Source organism: Strix aluco, chromosome 17 (assembly GCF_031877795.1).
Source record: "Strix aluco isolate bStrAlu1 chromosome 17, bStrAlu1.hap1, whole genome shotgun sequence".
In the NCBI taxonomy this organism is placed as follows: Eukaryota; Metazoa; Chordata; class Aves; order Strigiformes; family Strigidae; genus Strix; species Strix aluco.
The window spans coordinates 7,057,086-7,077,958 of NC_133947.1; the positions used below are offsets into that span (position 1 = coordinate 7,057,086).

The 20,873-nt window shown below is 38.5% G+C and overlaps 1 protein-coding gene across 1 annotated transcript in view; it reads left to right on the top strand.

Moving 5' to 3' along the window:
- Positions 1-329: 329 nt before the first annotated feature.
- LOC141931172 (formin-H-like) overlaps positions 330-20,873 on the top strand; it is a 43,454-nt gene continuing 22,910 nt past the window's right edge. Inside the window, exons 1-5 of the mRNA XM_074843017.1 lie at positions 330-359; positions 12,933-13,037; positions 14,973-15,059; positions 16,995-17,168; positions 18,688-18,836. Of these exons, the coding sequence (XP_074699118.1) occupies positions 12,960-13,037; positions 14,973-15,059; positions 16,995-17,168; positions 18,688-18,836 (488 nt within the window). The 5' untranslated portion in view covers positions 330-359; positions 12,933-12,959. The remainder of the gene's footprint in view (positions 360-12,932; positions 13,038-14,972; positions 15,060-16,994; positions 17,169-18,687; positions 18,837-20,873) is intronic.

Sequence of the window (20,873 nt, forward strand, 5' to 3'; positions counted from 1 at the left end):
TCAGCATTCATGGCTTGGTGATTTCAGGTAGTCACTAGAACAGAAATATCAGTTCAGGAAAAGCAAACAAACAACTTCTACTTTTTTTGTCTTTCACAGAGCTGCCATAAGGAAGCAAAGCATCATTATTGTTTCTTTCAGTTCTCAGCATAAAAGGAAGTAACACTTAATAAAAGCCATTGGCTGCAAGATTTCATAAGAGAGAGAGAGAAGCAGAGAGAAAGAGCGAGAACCTTGCTGTGGAAAAGCAGGTGTGATTCATGAATAAACTATAGTTTGCAACCCTATGGGATACTGATGAAACAAATAGAATTTTCACAGACATGGATAATACAAGAACACAAGACACTTTTTCACAGGTAAAGGCAGAAACTCTTACGGCTTGCATGAAAGTGCTATTTGTTGTGTGTAACTGAAAAGGTGGCATATCAGAAACTGAAAATGACTTTGTATTTTACTGGCAAGGAATTTGCAGTAGATTGTTTAATGTAATTGATTATTATGTGATATGAGCTCAGACAGGTCTAATATATCAGGAAGTGTTTGCAGAAGATGTGTATGAAACAATATTTTCCTGTGTTTTATTCTTGAGAAAGTTGAAATGTGTGATCTTTTCCTGATACAAAGAAATGGACAAAGAGAAAAAATCGGTTTTTCTATTGCTATGCTAGAGAGGATTTATTAATACTATATATTATTTGCACTAAAAATTTCCATAAGGTAATTGGAGGGGGAAAAAAGTGGTTTATATTATAGGCAAATGCAGCCTTTTGATAATCATACTGGATCTTGAAGTGATTGATATGCCGGAATTGAATATACATCAGTTTGCAGCACTATTGAATTTGTCTGAGAGTGCCTGCCAGATATATAGTCATTGTAGCATTCTGCTTGTTTCAATACTTGCATGTTTGGAAATCTGTTACCTGGAGAATTAAACAGCGGAAAACTCCTCTCGAACTAAGATAGCTGATGGCATGTATTGGTGGAGGTTCCCAGGTGTGTGACCTGGAGTAAAGAGCAATTAGGAGAAAGAATGATTGTGTAGGCTGAGAAGGTGTGATGGAGTGGTCTGAGTTAGTCCTGGGCACCTACTCAGGGTGGCTTGGCTAGCAAAGCATGAGGGCTGGGGAGAATCTAGCCCTGTTTGCATGATTCCCCTTTGTCACGGAGAAGTATTAGATGTTCACTGAAAAGATTTGCTAGGCAAGGCTCTAGACAAACCTAGAGCAATTGCATAAACCAGGGTGAAACCTTTTTATTGCTCTTTGGTTCGTCAAAGAGGAAAAAGAGCACAGGACAAATTGCTGCCTTTGGTTACCTCCATACAACATCAACCTCCTTGGCCTTTGAAGATTTTTGTGCAGTGTAACAGTTGATTCAAAGACTGAGTCATTTAGCTTGACAGATATTAATTGCTTCCCCTGAAGTAATAGCACCTGAAGTGTAATAAAATTGCAGGTCCTGTCTGGCATTATTCAGTATAACGAAATGCTGAGGTGCTGGGATCTATTTGGAGAAGCTGTTGATGACAGTGGTGTTGAAAAGGCACAAATCCAGTCTGGAAGTGTTTTCCCTTTATCTGCTGTCTACAGCTTGTGTGTTTATTGCTTGGCACTGACGCACAGGCCCGAGTTGCAGCTTATGAATCATTGCTCTTATTTCTTACTTCAGGTACCACTGGGGAGGTCAGGGGCAGCACAGATGTGGAAATAACCAAATGTTTGCTACCAGAAAGGGCTTACATAAATGAGAATCAGAAAACAGGAAACAGTAACCAGATGGTGCCACTTTTCCCTTCCTTTCACTCCCTAAGGCCTGCAATAAAGTATATGCACAAAGCTCAAGTTGTAAGATCACCAAAATATTTGCAGAGTTAAACTGCACCTGAGAAAAAAATGTGCTTTAAACTTTTTGTGAACTCCTTTTGAAACTTGACTATATGTCTTCCTGAGGTTTTTCATCTAAGTCTTCTGAGAGCTGATAAGATCACGGCACAAGGTGAAATGGTTGTCAGACCTTTTGCTTTTCCACCCTGCTTTACTTTAATCAATGACTTTAAAGTACTTTATCCCCATGGCTTTCCCATACAATTTTTGTTAGACTTTTTGTTAAAGGCTGTGTCTTTTAGGTGATTTATTACCCCCCATCTTCCACCTGCTGCCCCCCGCCCCCCACTTCTCAAGGTAGCTTAAAACAGATTTTCACTGTATATTTACCAAGGGATCAATTTTATTTACATGAGACCAAATGATTCCATATCTTCTGATATGTATACTCATGAACATGTACCCAGCCTCAGAAGCAGCTCTTGTAGCCTCTGAGATGGGCTGTTGTTAAAGTGTAAATCAGAAATCTGATCTTCTACTGGGGCTTCCAATGACTTGACTATACATATTGGGTGGTGAGTCCAGAACAGATGTGGATTCAGAACAGTCTGCTCCTTGCAGTTAACATCAAATGTCAACCAGTGCAAAAGAACTTGTGAGGCAGTTCAGCTTCATTGGTCCTGCTGGTGTTTTGAACCAGGGTGTTAGTGGGTTCTGCAGAACTGCTGGATGAGATATGCTATATCAGTGCATATTGAGACTGCACCTATACTTAAAGCCAGAATCACTTGCAGGCAGACTAAAGCATCAATGTGGAAACAGTCTGTGTGGGAATCAGAGCTCACTTTTCCTCGATCCATCTAAAACCACCTCAAAGCTGGGGAATATGTGTAAGACAAAATCGAAAGACCCAGGGAGGCTGCACTGAGTTTTCATATGTTTGCTACTTAGCAAGAAGTAGTCCATTAAACAAAGAGGATAAGAAATGCCTGTAGGACAGGGATGAAGTACATCCTGAGGTATTTCTTCCTCATCACCTAGGCAAAGATAAAATCCGTAAGTTAAATGTCCTGCTCCGGAGCCATTTGGAGCTCCATCTACCTTGTTCTTTCTCAGTATTGTCCAAGTTCCTGAAACTGGGAGCATAATGGATATTGCCAAGCCTCTTTTTGAAGGGAAATTATTTCCTTAGTCTAAGAAGGGATTTAAAGAGCCAGCATAAATAGATGTCCAACTAACCAATCCTGAGGAAGCTGACCTTGTTTGGGAAAAGTAGGGTGCTTTTCTAGGGAAGCATTGAGAACATAGCAAAAACATTTATATGTACAAGGATTACATTCTGCTAATCTGTCACAGTTTAGGAGGAGAGTGGCAAGGAAAAATAGCCCCTTTTTGACTAAATATTTTGCTAGGATGATTTATTAGCAAACCAGAATCCTGAAAAAAAAAAAAAAGTTAGGTTAGAAATGATACAGGAGCAGATGGATGCTCGTTGGGGTTTTTTCCTAAAGCTCTCAGACCATGTTTTGATTAGAACATAATGAAGAGTTTGTTCATTAAATGTTCCAGCTAATTAATGTAAAATTAATAGAGACCCTGGATTCTCAGTTAAACATGCATGAAATCAGTGTTGTGTTCTCTATGTTGTGCTTCATACTTTTTGCTTGGCAGGTGTTAACTAATATGATCTAATAAACCTCAAGTATAATGAAATGAGTCTTGTTCAGCATTTAATAATTTGAGCAGTCCAATTCTGCTTGATATGTATCTTTCTTTTACAAGACGTTAGGGCACAAGATGAGATTGTAAGCCTGTGAACAGAAAGATGCATGCTTTTCTCCAAAATAATTAGATGTCACTGTTAAATAGTCTGGTAATCTTTGTTTCTTCACAAGATTAATTGGACTATCACGTTAATAAGAAAATATGATAATCCTTGATAGTTCTTATCACCGTGGATTATTTTAATTACTGTAACTAAAGGCATAGAACATTATTATTTTAGTAACAAACTGAAGTAATTCTGTATGAACCACCTTCTTTATTTCAGTCCATATTGTAGTATAGCATTTAAGTTATACCTCGATACTCCAAGAAATTACCAGGTAAATTCACACTTAAGTATTGTTTTGAAGTCAAATATAATTTAATATATTCAGGATATATACTTCACGTTTCTGTGATGGCATGGCACTGAAATCAATGTGAGTTTTACTCTTGTACTGAATGTGCCTAGTGTAAAACTATTCCTGAATGCTTTTGAAAGTCTTCCCACAGTGGCTACTTCAAAGGTAAACTGCCTCTATTTTGGTAATTCGGATTGCACCCACTTAATTAATTTCAACTGACAACAATGTTCAGCAAGTCAGTCTCTTATCACATAAAAATCTTACTTTTTTTTTAAAAAAAGATTCACTTTATTTACATTTTTAAATGTAGTTTGTGGAGGCCAACATTTGGAGGAAAACAAAGTGATGGTGGAAGAGGGTATAAACCTGATTTAATAATGGCTTAAGCATGGCACAAAAAAATAAAAACTGAACATATTTGCCATTCACTACACAGATTGTTAGTACAAGCTGGAAACTAGTTCACACTGGGAACTCCTGCATTTTTGTTGTGGTACCTGCCTCCAGCCCTTGTAATACTAATTATAATGTAAAGATTCCTATATATGTTTTCCCTGCCCATTTACTGTAGCATTCTGATCAGGAATGCTTCTTCTAGCATAAATGGGGCAGTTGACACTTTAATCATTGCAATCTATAGGAGAAATGGAAAGGTTTCACTGTTCATTGTATGGTGCATACGCTGAGGTCTCTCTCTGTGCATACATACATACTTACACAGGAATCTCATGATGTGTCAGTGTATGACTGTAGCCATGCCAGCGCTTTGGTTGTGCACGTTTCAGGTGTGGAGGGCTTACTATTATATCTAAAAATTTTCCAATCTCAATTTCTGTTTTGAGTACCACATGCAAAAATATTTGGTAGGTATTTGAAGAGAATCACTAGCAGGTAATTAAAATACCATGTTAAGATTACTTAATTTAATATTACACCTGCTTGATGTGAAATAAGTGAAGCAGCAAAATTGCAAAATCCATGAATTTTAGCAGTGCATCATGCTTTTAGTTAGCCAAAGTTCTCACTTGTATTTGTAAGCAACTGGACTGAGAAATAAAGGGTGAGTAGAAAACTGGTAAAAATACTATTAAGAGACTGTTGTGAATTTTAATTTGAAGATGTAGAAGTGTACAACTGTGTCTTTATACTCCAAGATCACCCCTTTGGAAACATCCATCTTATTTAGTACTGACAGCTAAAGCTAAACTCAGTAGACAATTGGCACCAAATGGGTGTGGGGTGGAAATAAGAATGACCATTAACGTGCTGATCATATTTGTTCTCCATCAGTATTGAAGAACTGAAGGACCATAGGCTTGGCTCTGCACAGCTGAGGGCATCTCCTTTCCCACCTTAGAATTCCAGGCCATTAGTACAAGCCTGGCTGAAACAGGACCTAGGATGTGTGAGTTAGGATTTGGAAAACATCACTGTATTTCCTACGAGGTGAGGATTGCTGCAAAAGGTTTCCCTGTAGGTCTTGCTCTTTGGTACTTCATCACAACGGTCACGCTGAGGCTACATAATACCCAACCAAGCACTGCCAGTTCTGATAAAGTAGCACATAGTCCTCTGAAAGGAGGGGTTTTCAGGGAGCATCTCTGCATTGGAAATAAACTCTCATAGTTTGGGTGAAGTTTTCTAAAACCTTTTAAATGTGACAGTGATGCTTTGAAAAGCAGTGAAACAATCTGGTTTTTTGCACTCAGCCTTGGACTTAATTAAAAGGCAAAACAAACATGCAAAATATGGGTCAAATAAGGAAGTTAGGCATGGCATAAACCTAGTAAGGTATCTATCAAAGCACCATCCAAGAGTTTTGCATCCCACAGTGTCCATAAAACTTTTTGTTTAATTCTTCTTAAAGATGCTCAGTAATAGGAGATTCAATAATCTTCCCTAGGCAGCTCAGTGCTTAGTGTTATCCTTGCTGTTTTCCAAATGTCTGAGCTGAACCTCTTTTGTTGTAATTTAAATTGTATTTCTTCTTATCCCACCACACAGTGAGCAACCTGCTCCTTTCCTTTTTGCGGCAGCTGTTTATGTACTTGAAGGCTGTGACTTCCCCAGCCCTCTCTAGGCTGTGAAATCCCAGTCCTTTCTTTCCTTGTCAATTGTGTTTTTTCAAAGCTCTGGTTATTCGCATTGTCCTGATCTGGACTCCTCCAACATGTCCACTTCTTTTCTGGAGACATGGAAAACTTCACACACTGTTCCAGGGGGAGCTTTTATCAGTGCTGAGTACTGGAAAGGTTAGTTGTGTTTTGCAGACTATGCTGCTGTCTATAACCTCCCAGTGGGATGTTCACTTTTATTGTAACACCGTGACGTTGTTAACTTGTGTCAGTTTGTAACCTGCCACAACTTCTGGGTCTTTTTCTGAAGAAAACGTGTTCCTCAGGCAGTCCTTGTGAAGCTGGTAATTCCTGATGAACTTTTTAAAGATTTTTTTTTCCCCACTTGTTGAATTGTATATTGTGGTTTCTTCATTTGTCAAGCTTTTTTGAATTTGAATCCCCTTTGCAACACGTTTGCAGTTCTTTCCACTTTCTCGTCAAAGTCTGCAAATTTAATAAGCAAAATCTCTAGTCCATCACCAGATCATTAATGAAAACACTGAATAGTACAAGATGAAGTCAGTCTTCTGTGCAACATTACTAAATTTATCGTTTCAGTTTTCACAGTGAAACTCTGGTAATTATTTTCTGAGTGTCATTTCCTGACAAGTTCCAAGTGCTGCTAGAGCTGGAGGGTCCACGCTGGTCTGTTAAGTGGTGATTGAGGGAAACTCTGAAGTATTTGCTTCGTGTGAGACCTATAAATTGTCAGTTTTTCAGAGGCAACTTCAAGAAGTGTTTAAGCATTGAGGTTCCTCAATATGGCGATATTTCCAAAACTGGAAGTAGGTAGACTAGTTTGTATGGTACGCTGTACTACATACATGTCACTAGGCACCAGTTATATTTTAGGTTCCTAAATGTTTTTTGAGACCAGCTCTCTGAGATTTCCTTGTTGTTGTACTTAATCACTATATACCTTTATAACAATAAAAAAAATAAATTATAATAAAACATCTTTAGGCTCCTCCAGCTCCTACTGAAAGTGGCAGAATTTGCAGTGTTTTCAAGGAAATCAAGCTAGTTTGATGAATACCTTCTTCTTTGAATAAATGTTGACAGATATTATTCAGCCAGATATAGATCTGAACAAATAATGCAAAACATTATTACAGATGGATAATTTATTTGATGAATAGCAGCTCTGTTTGACAAATAATATTAGTCTGTCTCTATGACTGGCTACAAAAGATGGTATTGCCAAATAAAAATATCACATCAGTCATCTGTATTGATATTTCATGTAAATTACAAGTGGAGGCTTTTCAGATTCCCCAATCATAGAAGACAGCCACTCCCCTGTAAATATATGGGAGCACTCAGTATACTTTGGGCTGAGTTCAAACCTGGTAGAAGTGAATACATTAGGAGATGAAACCAGAACTTTTAAGGTAACCCAGATTGTGTCTGCTGTCTTTAAAATCACTTAAATTACATGTTCAACATGCAGGCAGAATGTTGTTTGGCATAATATTATGAGGAAGACAAATATCCATAGTAAACTAAGCCAGTGCCTTTGATTAAAAAAAAAAAAAAGAAAAAGAAAAAAAAGTGTTTTCTTTAAAAGCACAGCTTGGAAAAGGAAGCTGCTACTTGAAATTTCATCACAGGTCAATCACTGCATTATATTCTGGCACTTATTTTTAAGCTTCTACACTGTACTTTGCAGAAAGTGTTGTGCACTGTAGCTGGAAGGCACTGACTCAACAGAAAATCCCCAGAAGGCTGTAACTCAAAGTCGTTTTATCCTGCTGCTCTGGATAGAAAACAAAATCTTCTATTATTAAAAGCTATATTTGAAAAACTGGACTCCAAAATGAATGAAAATATGACCCTATGCAGATAAAAAATGTCAGATATGTATGTTAAAACAGCATATTTCTTTTTGTGTGGACAACACTAGCATTCAGTCAGATTTATGCCAAGAAATTCATGAGATCTCTGTAAAGCAATATGTTGCTACTACTTGGCTCTTCCTTCTTGGACTGAGCCTCCTTGTCCCTTGGAGCATTGATCCTGGCAGTGCTAAAAAGGGAGATGCTACTGGGGAGTGTAGAGGATGAGGAAGAAGTCCTCTTGGTCCAGCCTTCCCTTCTGGGTCCTGCGGCAGCCAGGAGCTGGTTTGTCTCTTACTCCTTGCAGCAAGCAGATGAGAATGTTTAACACTGTTAATGTTTAATAAGGACAAGTGTAAGGAATGCTTAACAGTGAAAAGCTTGACTAGACTTGAATAAAAATTTCTCCTCATTTGTACGGGGAGCAGGATTTCTGCATGACTTGGTTTTGTTGTCACAGGAAATGATAGAGCTCAGTGCATATTAGCTTTGATCTTCACCTAAGTAAACCTGAAATAATGTCTCACTGAATTGTGCCAGTATTTGTAATAATTGAGATCATATGTATAGCTGACTGACAGCCAGATTTCTTGCTGTACGTCTCCATGGGTGTACGTGCACACATTCCAGGAGTCTTTTTGCATTAGATTGCTGTCATATTATTATGATTCAGGTAGGATTGTCCACAGAATAAGAATAAGCTGAGCAAAAGCCATGTAGCTCACGTTCCTCTGTAGGTAATGGAGAGAAAGATTTGTGAAATAATGAGACAGGTCTTACATGTGGTGAATTGCCACCTAGAGAAGCCCAGGTATCTCCCTTGGCTGCATAGGAGTTACAGCAATCCTGTGGTCGATGGGGAAATGTGAATCAGTGTGTATTAGAGGATGAGAATCAGAAAGAAGAGACACAGGAAGACGTTAGCCTGTCTTATCCTTGAATGGTTACCCATGTTCTGCATGCCTTCCACTGCTTTGCTTAATCAACTGTAAATGACTCAGATGACGTGGCTTTAATCTCTCTTTCTTGGTTGATGCTCAGAAGGTCTGGGGACATTTCTGGAGTCATTAGAGTAATATTTCCACAGTGTGAAGACTACATGCAAAACCTTCCATACCTCTTAGGGCCTCCTGTGAGACTGTGCTGGGTAAACGGAGAGTGGCAGGAAGCCCTGGAAGGGGTCATGTAGAGTAGTGTGTTGGCAGCTGCCCAAGAACAAGTCAGAAATCTCATATCTCACCATTAAACACATTTTATACTGTGGCTAGGCCAAAAATATAAAAACCTCACCCTGCAGAGTAATGGATATACAGAGAATGCCTGGAGTCCCACACTCTTCCTTCAATTGTGAGCGTTGATTTTTCTTTCAAATCACTTACGTGGCTATACTGAATTTTGTGTGGGTGATGAAAATTTAATCTGTATTAAACAACATTCTTTAACCTGGCAGGTAAACAAACACATTATTAAGACAATCTCATGTATTTCCTTAATGTGCATGCTTTATAATAGAAGCATTTAATTTTTTTTCTAAGTTTTGTTATCCAACCTTGTATAAAAACATTCTGTTGTGTTGCACCAGTCACTTTCTATTAGGCACTACAACATGATCTGACTTAGTGGTATTTCAGTGGATAATATGACAAAAATTGTTTCTTTTTAAGAAAAAAATATAACCAAACCAAACACAAGAATGAGCATTACAAAAATTGTGATGTGCTGAGAGAAAAGCCCCACAGATACAAAATGATAAAGGTCAGGGCATGTTACTCAAGTCTTGTTTGCAAGTAAAAATACCATGCTAACGTGTGGCTGTCAAAAACCTAAGTGAACCAGACAGACTTCTGACAAATAATTTTGACAGTTCTCATAAGCTGAAAAGTGCCTTTTTTGCCTCTCTTGTCTTTTGAAATGTTTCCCTCCTGCTTACATATGTGCAGAGAGAAAGAGAGTTAACGGAGACGTTAAAACAACAGGGTGCTGTTAAAAATAACCTGTAACACTGTCTTTTGTGTGCTCTCTGGGGAATGCATTAACTGTCAGTAGTCTAACTTACTAACTAACCTTCCTGAATTTGCAATATACAGAATGATTTGCTTCTCTTTTGCAAACATTTTTCTTCATACATTATTAAGGAAATTAAGAGATGATCCCTGTTGTTTTCATGTCTTGGGCAGAATTTCATTCTAGTCTAAAGGAGATTTTGGTGAAGGTAAGCAGAATGAAGAGTTGAATACTTCATAGAGCCAAAAATGCATTCCCTTCTGCAATTTTTTTGAAAAAAGTAAAAAAAAAAAAAACCTCAACCAAAACCAAAAATACTTTTGAAAATTTTCAACAATGCAAAAGAGTAATACAGTGAATTACAAGAAAATGTCTTGGTTTTGGTAGAGCTGTTATGGCAAGGTTTCTTGGTCCCAGATAGAATATTTGACCAGAAAGACAGACCTTAAAATACCCAGTGCTTGAGGCACTGCAGAGTATGGAGCCTGATTGCACAAGAACAGGGATGGTGACCCAAATCACCCATATTGTAGGAAAAAAAAATTCCAAGCCTCATATTTTTCAAGTTGAAACTCTTGTTTTCTTGGCCACGCTTAGGAAGCATCCCTGCAGATGTGCACAATATATTGTGTAGCTGGACAACACCATGAGATTTAAAGGAGAACTGAGCTTGTTCATTGAATTACTTGTGTACTGAAGTGAAGGAAATAAATACTTCTCTTGTTTATGTTAATCAGACTGTGCCTTTGACATAAGGCTATGATGTTATCTTTGTTACCCTTGTCATCCTGCTGCAAAATCTTAGAACCCTTCTCCATACGAAAGGGCCTCACAGTTGCAAAAATACTGTTCAACTTCCTATCAAGAATTGCTGTTCTCTATAAATAGGATCTTGCACTTTAAAGCTGGCAGAGCTTAGCCTTAAGGAAGCTATATTTTTCAATTCAAATATATCCATATTCTTGTTTGCTTACACAGAGCCTGTTCAGTGGGGAATTATCTTGTTAAGATCTAATCGTATACAGTATATGTGTGGTGTAAATATATGGCCATTTAAAATTCAAATACAGAATGTGGAGGTCATTGTAGGAACCTTCTGTGCCTCAGCAAGTGTGAATGAATTATCAGACTGCTTTCATTCTTTCCTCACTGTTCACATTACTATTTGCAGCTGGGAGCTATGCCATAAGTTACCTTTATATTAGCATTGAAAATTCCAAGGCTTTAAAAACAAAATATTTCTTCTTCTTTTACTCCCAGTTTTATTTGTAGGCTGTAAAAACATACAACGTGTCTGTTGAGCAGAAACTGGTTGAGATGTTAGAAATTTGGTAAGCTAAAGTGAGTTCTGTGTAGTGTGGCTTAGAAAAAGAGAGAACCTGTGGATTTACTGGTCCCTGACCTCTGTGGTGTGACTGGTTATTTTTATGTTGCCCGTCACACTTGTGCCAGGTGACTGTGGTGCCTGGATGGGTGGAGACGATCTTGTTCTGCTGCAAGGCTGCATAGCTGGGGTTTTTAGCAGAGAAGGTGCGGTATCTGTGGAGAGCTGTAGGCGTAGGTAAAGTGAGCGGCTGGTCAGGACAGGGGGTGCTGGGGGTGGCAGAGCAGCTGCAGCCCTGCTGCCTGCTCTGCCTGCCTCTGAGGGCTGGGCAGAAGCTTGGGGGCTGCTGCTGGGGGTAGCAGCGAGTCTCAGCAGGCAGCAAAACTGGCAGCCCTCAGGAGCCCTGATTTCTGCCCACCCTTGCCCCCGCGGCGGCAGCAGACCTGGCTCTCTAGGGACACCTGTCTTAGCTCTTCACCTTCTTCTTCCTATGACGGGAACAGCAAAACCCACTCCAGGTCTTGGTGCCTCGTCCTTGGGGTAGCCAAATTCAGGTGTGCTTGCAATGCTGAGATGCTTTGAGCTGCCTTGCTCTGACCTTGCTCTCCCGGCAGCTGCAGCAACAGGGTCGGTGCCGGCGAGGCCCGGTTCCCTGAGACAACTCTCCTGTCCCTTCCCCTTGCTCCTGCACAGCCTGGGCTATGCTCCCGGGGTGGGCTCTTCGCCTGGATGTCCACGTGGACGAGTTTGAGCAGGATGATTTGAAAGAAAGATTTTACCGTAGTAACTTACCTCCTGGTGGTGAAGCCATTCTCCACGGGGGTAGGAAACATTGTATATTGTGGCTAATTAAATTGTAGCTAAGCTACGGATAAAAAAATCACAAGTTGCTGAGCTCTGACGGTAAAACCTACACACTTCTTCCAAATTCCCAATTCTGCTACTATTGAGGAATGGATATCACACAAGGGAAGTCTTTGGTCTTTCTCAAAGGGAGGTTGTTTATTCCTTCTACAAAGTCTGTGAAAGAGCTTTACCAACAGTGTAAGCAGCCGTAGTTCTGGGTCCCTGGTTACTCCACTTGCCTTTTTTATTTGCTTGATTCCTGTTTGGCATTGTAATCCCCACCCGGTTCACTTAAGAGTGACATAAATTTGTGTGTAAGCTTATTGACAGTGCAACCTCATTTTTTTGAAAAAGAAAGGGGAAGTGTAATGCTGGCTTGTTAATGTGTTTAGGTAAGTTCATGTGACAGCGGTACTGGGTACCAACATCAATTTTCTCCCCCTTCACCCTGAAAATTTTAAATGGTTCTGATCTTGCTTTCATGTTGTCTGTATGCAGTATTTGACACTAAGGATAAGACACAGGCAAGCATGCAAAATTGATGTTTTCACTTCTTGCCAGATTTTCTAACTAAAAAAGATTTCCTCCTGGCAGTTCTATCTCCAGATATTACCACCCCATCTTCTAAAATTGTAAAAGCCCCTGTATATTTGATATCTTGTGGACTCTTACCAGGTTTCAAAGGGAGGTTATATTTGCTGGGCATGTTGTCGATAGAACATAAAATATGAATGAAATTGTAATTTTATGGCAGATACCGTAGCTGTAACTGTCACAAGCACTCTGTATCCTTAATAACCAGATGAAAAAAAAGTCTCTTGAAACATTTGATTGACTTTTTTTTCCAGTTAAGCCAGGAAAAAATCCTCAAAATTATGAACATGGTGAAAAATAAAGAAGTGAGCATTGAAGGAGCTTTGCATTTGGCACAGAAAGAGGTGTATGCTGAAAAGGTAAGGTCGCTCCTTTGATCTATTTTGCAAGAGATTCAAATGCATGAGCATGTTCTGGAAAGCCTGGTTGAGCATTAGGAGCATGTCTGTATTGCTTTCAAAGATGCAATCTCAACCTGTGCAAACATATACACTCCAGTTTATAACCAAATACGTCACAAACTAATGGTTAATGCTGCCGTGTAGATGCTGCAGCTACACAGATGTCATTACCTGGATTAAGTAGTTTAAATCTAGATCAGATATATCCATATGAGTTTTGTTATTCCAAGTGCAGTGTCAGGAACCGTAACAATAAACGTAGGGCAAAATCCTTGGGCTGATACTGTAAAGCACCTCAGGAAAATTATGGATCTAATCTCTGAGGGGTCTTCTAGTGTTGGCTTGTCCTTGGGGCATGACTGGCCACCATAAGAGGGTCTGACAACTCACTGTTACGCATAGCTACAAAAATGGCTGGCTACAAAGTAGAAAGTCTTGGCCAGTGTGACTTCAATTCTAACATTGCCTATGGTTGGCTCTGACCTTCCATCAGGCAAAAGTAGTATCAGTGTAAAGACAGCTTAAAACTGCTTTTAGGTCCTACAACAACATAGCTTTGCTGAGCATAGGTCAATGAAACCAAGAGGTCTAGTCCAGAGTCCAGAGATTTCTTCAGTATCAGATTGAGACGCCAAAATTTCATATTTCTGCTGTTAAAACCTTCATCTCATCACTGACAGTCAAGTGGATTATTAGCATCTTTCCATTTTATAGAAAGCATGGAACTCCTTTTCTGAGAAAGTTGATAATGATAAGTGAAAATTGTTTGAGAATGAGGAGTACATTAATTACGTGCATTAGTACAGTCAGCCTTGTGCTTGTGCTTCTCTCCGTAATTGCTGTCCAGTATCTCTCTTATTGCAGTCTCTGTCCATCATCACCACAGAAGTGCCAGCAGAGAATTATTTGGAGAAATTTTCACTATCTATTTCCCCTTCTGCTCTGGATATTTGAACCAGCATCCCTATGGGAGCACCTTCAGGAAACAGTGAAATCTTATGATGTGCTGATGACACAATCTGAAATTTTTTTGCACGGCAGGAACTGATGGTGATTTTGAGATAAAGGTGGTACTTTTTGGAATTTTTAAAAACTTTCTGAACTGCTTCTTAACTTCTTGGCTGGAAAGAAGTAGAATGAGAAGCAAAAATAAATACTAATAAAAAAGCAGCACAAGTTTTGCAGAAGGGCTGCAGTCAACAAAAATATTAAACTCAGCAGTGTAGACTACATGGAAATATATTCTCAGAGTAAGAAGGGAAAGGGTTGCTTTTCCACTTCCTCCATGTTAAAGTTTGTGTGATAGCTAATTATTAGAACTAAATCAAATTTAATATAGCTGGATCCTGACCTTCCCTTCCCTGCATTTTCCTGAAGATTATAAAATTAGTCATTTTCCATGTACACAGTATAGCTACTGTAAGGGACCAGAAAGCAAATCGTATAGCCTCGTATAATATCAAGGAACAAAGATCTTCCATTTTACTTCCCTGCATTCAAGGGTCTGTAAATATTTTTCTTTAAAGTCATATGCGGTTCTTGTGTGCCACTTAGCCCATTCAATAGACTGCTGTACTCATGTGTTTTGAAATGTGTTTAGTCCAATTCCATGGGCTCTTCTTCTTCCCATCTTTCTGCTTTCTGCCCTCCCTCTCACCTTCCATCCCAATCTGTGATCAATTAGTTCAGAAGGATTTATGGATATTTTGTGCTTGTGAAAATCAGGTCAGGAGGATGTTTCCATGTATCTCCGTGTGAAGCTCTTCTGCAAAGCCTCCAGCGCTGTTTGAACACTGTTCACTGAGGGAGATTTCACCTGAGAACACGATTGGATGTGGGTGGACAAAAATTAACAGCGTTGGACATATTGCTGATTTCTGTTCTATTTTTCAGGATTCACAGGATTTGCTAACCGGCTCACAGTTTAACTTCATTATCTACAAATACAAACATTATCGATGGCAGAAACGAATTCTGCAGGTACTTTAAAAATTCTCACTTTTGAAGCAATATTTAAAAAATATAGGGTGCTTGGGTTGCTTGGTAAACATTAAGAGATAGGTCACTGAACCACAAGAATTTTTAAGCTATCAGAGAGGTATAAGATATTGAACAAACTTTCTAGCTTTTACACCAAAAGTATTCTGGGATAATAGCTGAAACGCCCTCTACTGAGTCCCTGGGAGGGCTGCAGAATGGACTTGATGATCTAAGGTTATTTCACCTCTAAAAAACAGGATTTGTCACAAAGATGACTGATTATGATAGGTTCTGCCTGGGGGTTGTTCTTATTAGTTATTAATAGTAAATGCATACCAGTGATGTAGACATACTTAAATATCTGTCCCTTTTGACAGGACATCACTCCAACTGCACTCTCTAAAACCTTGGGAAGACATGTTCCTGGGGATATTCAGAAGGTTCATTTGGCAGACTATGCATTTCACCTCTGGTTACTCTATCCTGTGAATTCTTTTTTCAACATTATGAACCCTTAAAGCTTTATTGACTTGCACGATATTAAAACAAACTTCTGTCGATAACGCCTGATGGTGATTCCATGAAGTCAGTAACAAACATTTCATATTGTTTCCAGGAACCTGGGTTTCACTGATTTTTTTCCTGCAATTTGGACAAAATTTGATAATGAGCAAGCTCAAGTCGTACGTGCTAGAGGGTGTTTTTTGTTTACTACATCTTAACTGTAGAAAGTATAATTTATCTGTTTCCCTCAATATACACTGGTTTTTGGAATTTAAAGATTATTTGTTTAGACGTAAAGCTAATGGAAAAATGGAGAAAGCTATATTAGATGTGGAAGTTATCAGTCTGGGTATGTGGAGTAGTTTAATCCCAGTTCTCTAGTTACCAGCAGCCTTCAAAAGTCAGAGATACTAATAATGAAAATGGTTCTGCTTTGGAGATTTCCTGCTATAAACAGAACAGAGGAAGAGGCCGCGGTGTTAGCTTTTGGTTGGCGTGGTCTGCACTATAGGAATGAAAGATGCCAAGAATCATTTATGACCAAAGGTCAATATCTAACTCAGGTGAGAGCTGAGACTCTTCTGAGCTTGTCTTCTCTGTGGGCCACGTTCACTGAAGCTGGACGGTCAGATAATATTCACATCTTACTGGATCAACAAAGCTCTTTCTGCTCAGCAGGGACTGACACGTAGAGCAGATACTAGAATCTGTCTGTACCAGTTTTTAACACTGCAGGTATAGATTGTGCAGTGGAAGAAGAATAATCTTATTTTGAAGCAAACAATTTTCAATTGTTATATCTGTGAAACAGCAATAAAATAACTTTATTGGCTATTATTATCATTCTCATCACCTATATGTACACATATATATGTATATATACATAGAGACAAAGAACCCGGTGTAGATAAAATCTAAACCAAAACGCAGTAATATTTATATCAGAAAGTAATCTCTCAATAGTATCCTCTTTTCCTGACACAGAAGAAGCTGTTATAAAAATAACCATCTTCATTTTAGTACTGGGGCATAGGTTGAACCAGGTAGTAATTGAATCTCTGCTGAGATGGTCGTGCCATTAGTTTGTGCTACCACTACTGCTGAATGGGAAGTTTTTGCACTGGGTTGTGTAAGATAAGGAGAATTTAAAAAGAAATAATATTTTAGAGTGATAAATTGATGCATATTCATCAAAAAAGATAGGGAAACACAGTTACAATAAATATCTGTTTGTTTTGTAACTAAAACAAATATCGTACAGTATCTTGATGATGGAATGTCATTTTTTATTCTATTCATCAGCAAGATAGATACATATTCTAAGCTAGTCCTTTATCTAAATGCCCTTGCATGGTAATGTTGGGAATGCTGTCTTTCCCTTTCAATGCAGAGAAGCGATGTAGTCAAGTAATGAAGAACTTTCTATTCCAGATTGATTTCAACACAAAGACCATTTTTAACATTGAAAAAGGAATTATTAAGAAACAGTTCCCTTTCTCACAAGTCAAAGCCTGTGAAGATACTGAAAGGAGGCGCTTCAGCATTGTGTTTCATGGGCGACAAGATTATGAGCTGGAAGCAGTGTCTCTTGATGATAAAAGGAAGGTAAGTTTTTACAATGTCATAGACAGATTGCTATAAATAACAGCTAATGTTGTGGTAGTACCCAGCAGGTCCCAATCATAAATAGGAATTGTTATGCTGTGCATTGTGCAAGCAAAGAAGTAGGTATGTCTTTATTCCGTGTATGTTCATACATAGAACAAAGGGAATGTGAGTTCAGGATGAAGTTGGCCTTAGGATTTTGCCACAGTTCACTAGGACTGAAGAAGCAAAGCCAGCTCAAGACGTGATAAGAAAGTGGATGCATTTCTTCAACCACACCTTGAGTGTAACTGGTCTGAGATTGTACTAAAACAAGTAAACAAAACTGATGACGTGCACAGTTGAAACTCAATTAAAATTTTCTAAGCAGTTTTTTTTCTATATATAAGGTATTTATTAAAATGCATGCTTTTAAGAAGGATGAATGAGGCCATCCTGATGCTGTGAAAAGAAAATGACCTAGTAGTTCATCTTTTACCACCAAAATACACTGAAATTTTAAAATTATCAGAGGAAGACAGCCTAGGTACAACTAGGTATTTGTTTAATTAAATGATTCAGTGTTGTAAGGTTTTGTATGAACTGTTTCATTTTGAGGTCTCAGCTCCTTCTGAATTCTAGGTTCAATTAAATATTCCAAGTAGTGTAATTAGACTTTACACTGAAACTTGAGAAACTTGAGTTGTGACATTAGCAGTAGCTTTTCATCTGAATGAAACTATCCCATGTGTTCGGGGGTGATCAAGTCTTGGAGTCTGTGTCCTCCCACTGCTGAGGTGCTGAAGCCAGCTGCACAATTTAGGTTGAGATACAAACTCAAAAAGCATGGAAGAGTTTGCATCCAGACTTCTGCTGTGACCCATTTTTAAGGGGCTTTTTGCAGAGGGATTCATTCCTTGTGAAACTTAATGGTTCACTCCACATGCAGAAACTTATTCCAGATGAACAGTACCTCATGGTTGATTAGCTTAATTTTCAAAATAGGTTACATTTAGCGGAAGACCTCAGAAAAGTACATGTATTCTGTAGTAAGAACACTCAAATATGGCCCTGTATAACAAAAAGAGTGTTATAAATTCACACCCCCCCCCCCCCTTAATTCATGCTATTTTCAACTGTAGCCAAGCCTTAATTTTTCTGCTGGGTGTGTTTGAGATTTCAAGCTAAATCAATCAAGTACTACTTGGGCTTGAACTGAGCCGAACAGAAACTTTGTCCTAGATTGCTTTGTATATGAATTAAAAAAGTAAAATTATGTTTTACAGTAACCCCTCCAGAATAAAATTATATTCTCCTTACACTGACAGGTTTAGAACTGTGGGCATAAATCCAAATTGCAGTTAAGTAGTTTAGCATCACAGAAAGACCCTATTTATTTTACGTTAATTTATTTTACCTATTTGGCTGCTGCTTATAGTGTTGTCTATCATTTTTATACTGGAAAAATCCAACTATTAATGTCTCATTCAAGGGAATTAACATGGAAAATATACTCTCTCTACTGCCACCTATTATGTAGATAACATACCTTCTGAGCAGAGTTATACAGAGCAATTCATACAAGAGACCAGCAGAGTCCTGCTCTGGAAGACCTGCAGAATGTGACGTGATACATGAAGGACTGCTGGATTTGCAACAAAAGACTTTTATATCCACTGAATGGGTGAAGTACGAACTGCACTTTCATAGACCTCTGAGTTGTGGATTTTTTAAGATTTTCTGATCAATACTTTAAGATTTTAATTTACTGATAATAAATTAATTATTTAAATGATTTTTAAAGTTAAAACTTAGATGCCAAATCTGCCTGAGATGAAAACATTTAAATTAACTTTTAGTGCAATAGTGGTACCCAACAAGATGAAGTTCTGGTGTGTGCTAGACTGCTGTGTGCGTTACTAACACAAATATAATGGTGATGGTGTTCAGAGTGATTTTAATGGTGGAACTTCTTTATGTTTGCCTCTTTACTTTTTACTCCATTTTCAGTCACAAGGAAAAGGAGAAAAAGACTAGCAAAGCAGATAAGGAGTATAGAAGTCCTGCTAGAGAACATTGACTCACACTGGCCAATGGCTGTCCCTAAATTTGTAATTTGTTCCCGTAATGTTCTGAACTTCCCTCCTGTGGGGGTGACCAACCATGGTGGCCTAATGGGGTGAGGGTTTCAGAGACAGGGATCGTAATTCGGTAGGAAATGGACAGTCACCACCATTTCATTCGGCCCCTAACCCATCACAGATAAGCATGACTTTTGCTTCTGCTTATTCTATTGCTGAACTAGTGAACCAGCCACAGTGTTTTTACATAGTTTGCTACCCATCCTACAGACAACCCACCTTTCCTCTGAGCTAGCTCCTAAAATACCTGGAAATTGCTTATACTATCAAAGGAGAGAGACAAAAATATGTCTAGCAAAAACTAATGAAAAAAATTTAACATTGTAATTATCTGCACAGGGCAATTATCTCAAAAGACTTCACAGTTCACAGAAAATGATTTTAATTGTTTTTAAAAGGCTACCACTGTATGTCTTGTAAACACTATCCTCAAGTGTGTCCCAGGATTTGTTACCTTGCAACATTTAACAAGTTTGTTAACAAACAAAAATTGATTTTTATTTATCTTGTGAAGCAAAGCCCTTGCTGCTTTCTTCTTGATATTAATCCTCTCTTTTTTTTTTTTGGCAAAGTAAATAATGGTGGAAACATCTGGAGATCCGATTAAACTATAAGTCCCTGCTTTAAAGAAAGGAGAGATCAATATAACTGCCAGCTCCATTAAACAATTCTTATCACTTTGACTGTTTATGTGGGAATAGATGCAATTTATATTTTATGTTTAATTCTTCTAGAGCAACTAAACTAATTTAAATTCCTCATAGAACACCTTAATCAACTAGCCACACCTTGAAGAGATAGTGGAAGAAAAGAAAGGTGTGATAGAACTGTCAGAATGATAAAGAAATGTAGTAACCCTCAAGAAAAATGAGAATGCAAATGCTTAAATAAGAATAAAAAACACATACAGTAAAACCCCACTTGTTGTTGAATGTGGGACCTTTGTTATATGCAGCACAGCAGAATCCTAGAGGAGAGACTGAAGCAGAAGATTCTGCTGTAATAGAAGCTGTGTATGGTCAGGCAATTTCTGCCAGGGTTAATTTATCATTTAAATAGGCAATACCCAAAATTTGGCTCAGCCACTTCTGAGGAAGCCCTTGAGAACAGAATACTTTGACCCTTTCCTGCCAAGTGAATTGTGGGAATAAGGGTGGGACCAGGATCAGTCCTCATGGAGTAAGAGCACTCAGAGGCATTTCCAAGGGGGAGACTTACTGAACTATAAGGTTGGGCCACTAAGTCATATTATGGTGACTTGTTTATAGCTTGGTGGCAGTGAAGCCTGCAAGACATGGAAACAGTGAAGCCTTTGCCATATTATGCGCTGCTCAGTCAGATAGTGTATCCCTTCAGAAGATCCACCATCCCAAACAAATGGGAGGAACAAATGGAGTGGGAGGGACAGAGTGTGGCTAACAAATTAAGAGGACCTGGGTAATTTTTAGTAGATATTGAAATATCCTTAGTTTTAACTCTCTCATTAGGCATGGCAGGCTGGAAATTCATATTTTATGTCACAGTTTATTTATGTGTCCGATGAGAATAAGATGCTCTTATCTCAAAGGTTTTATGCTTTAATATT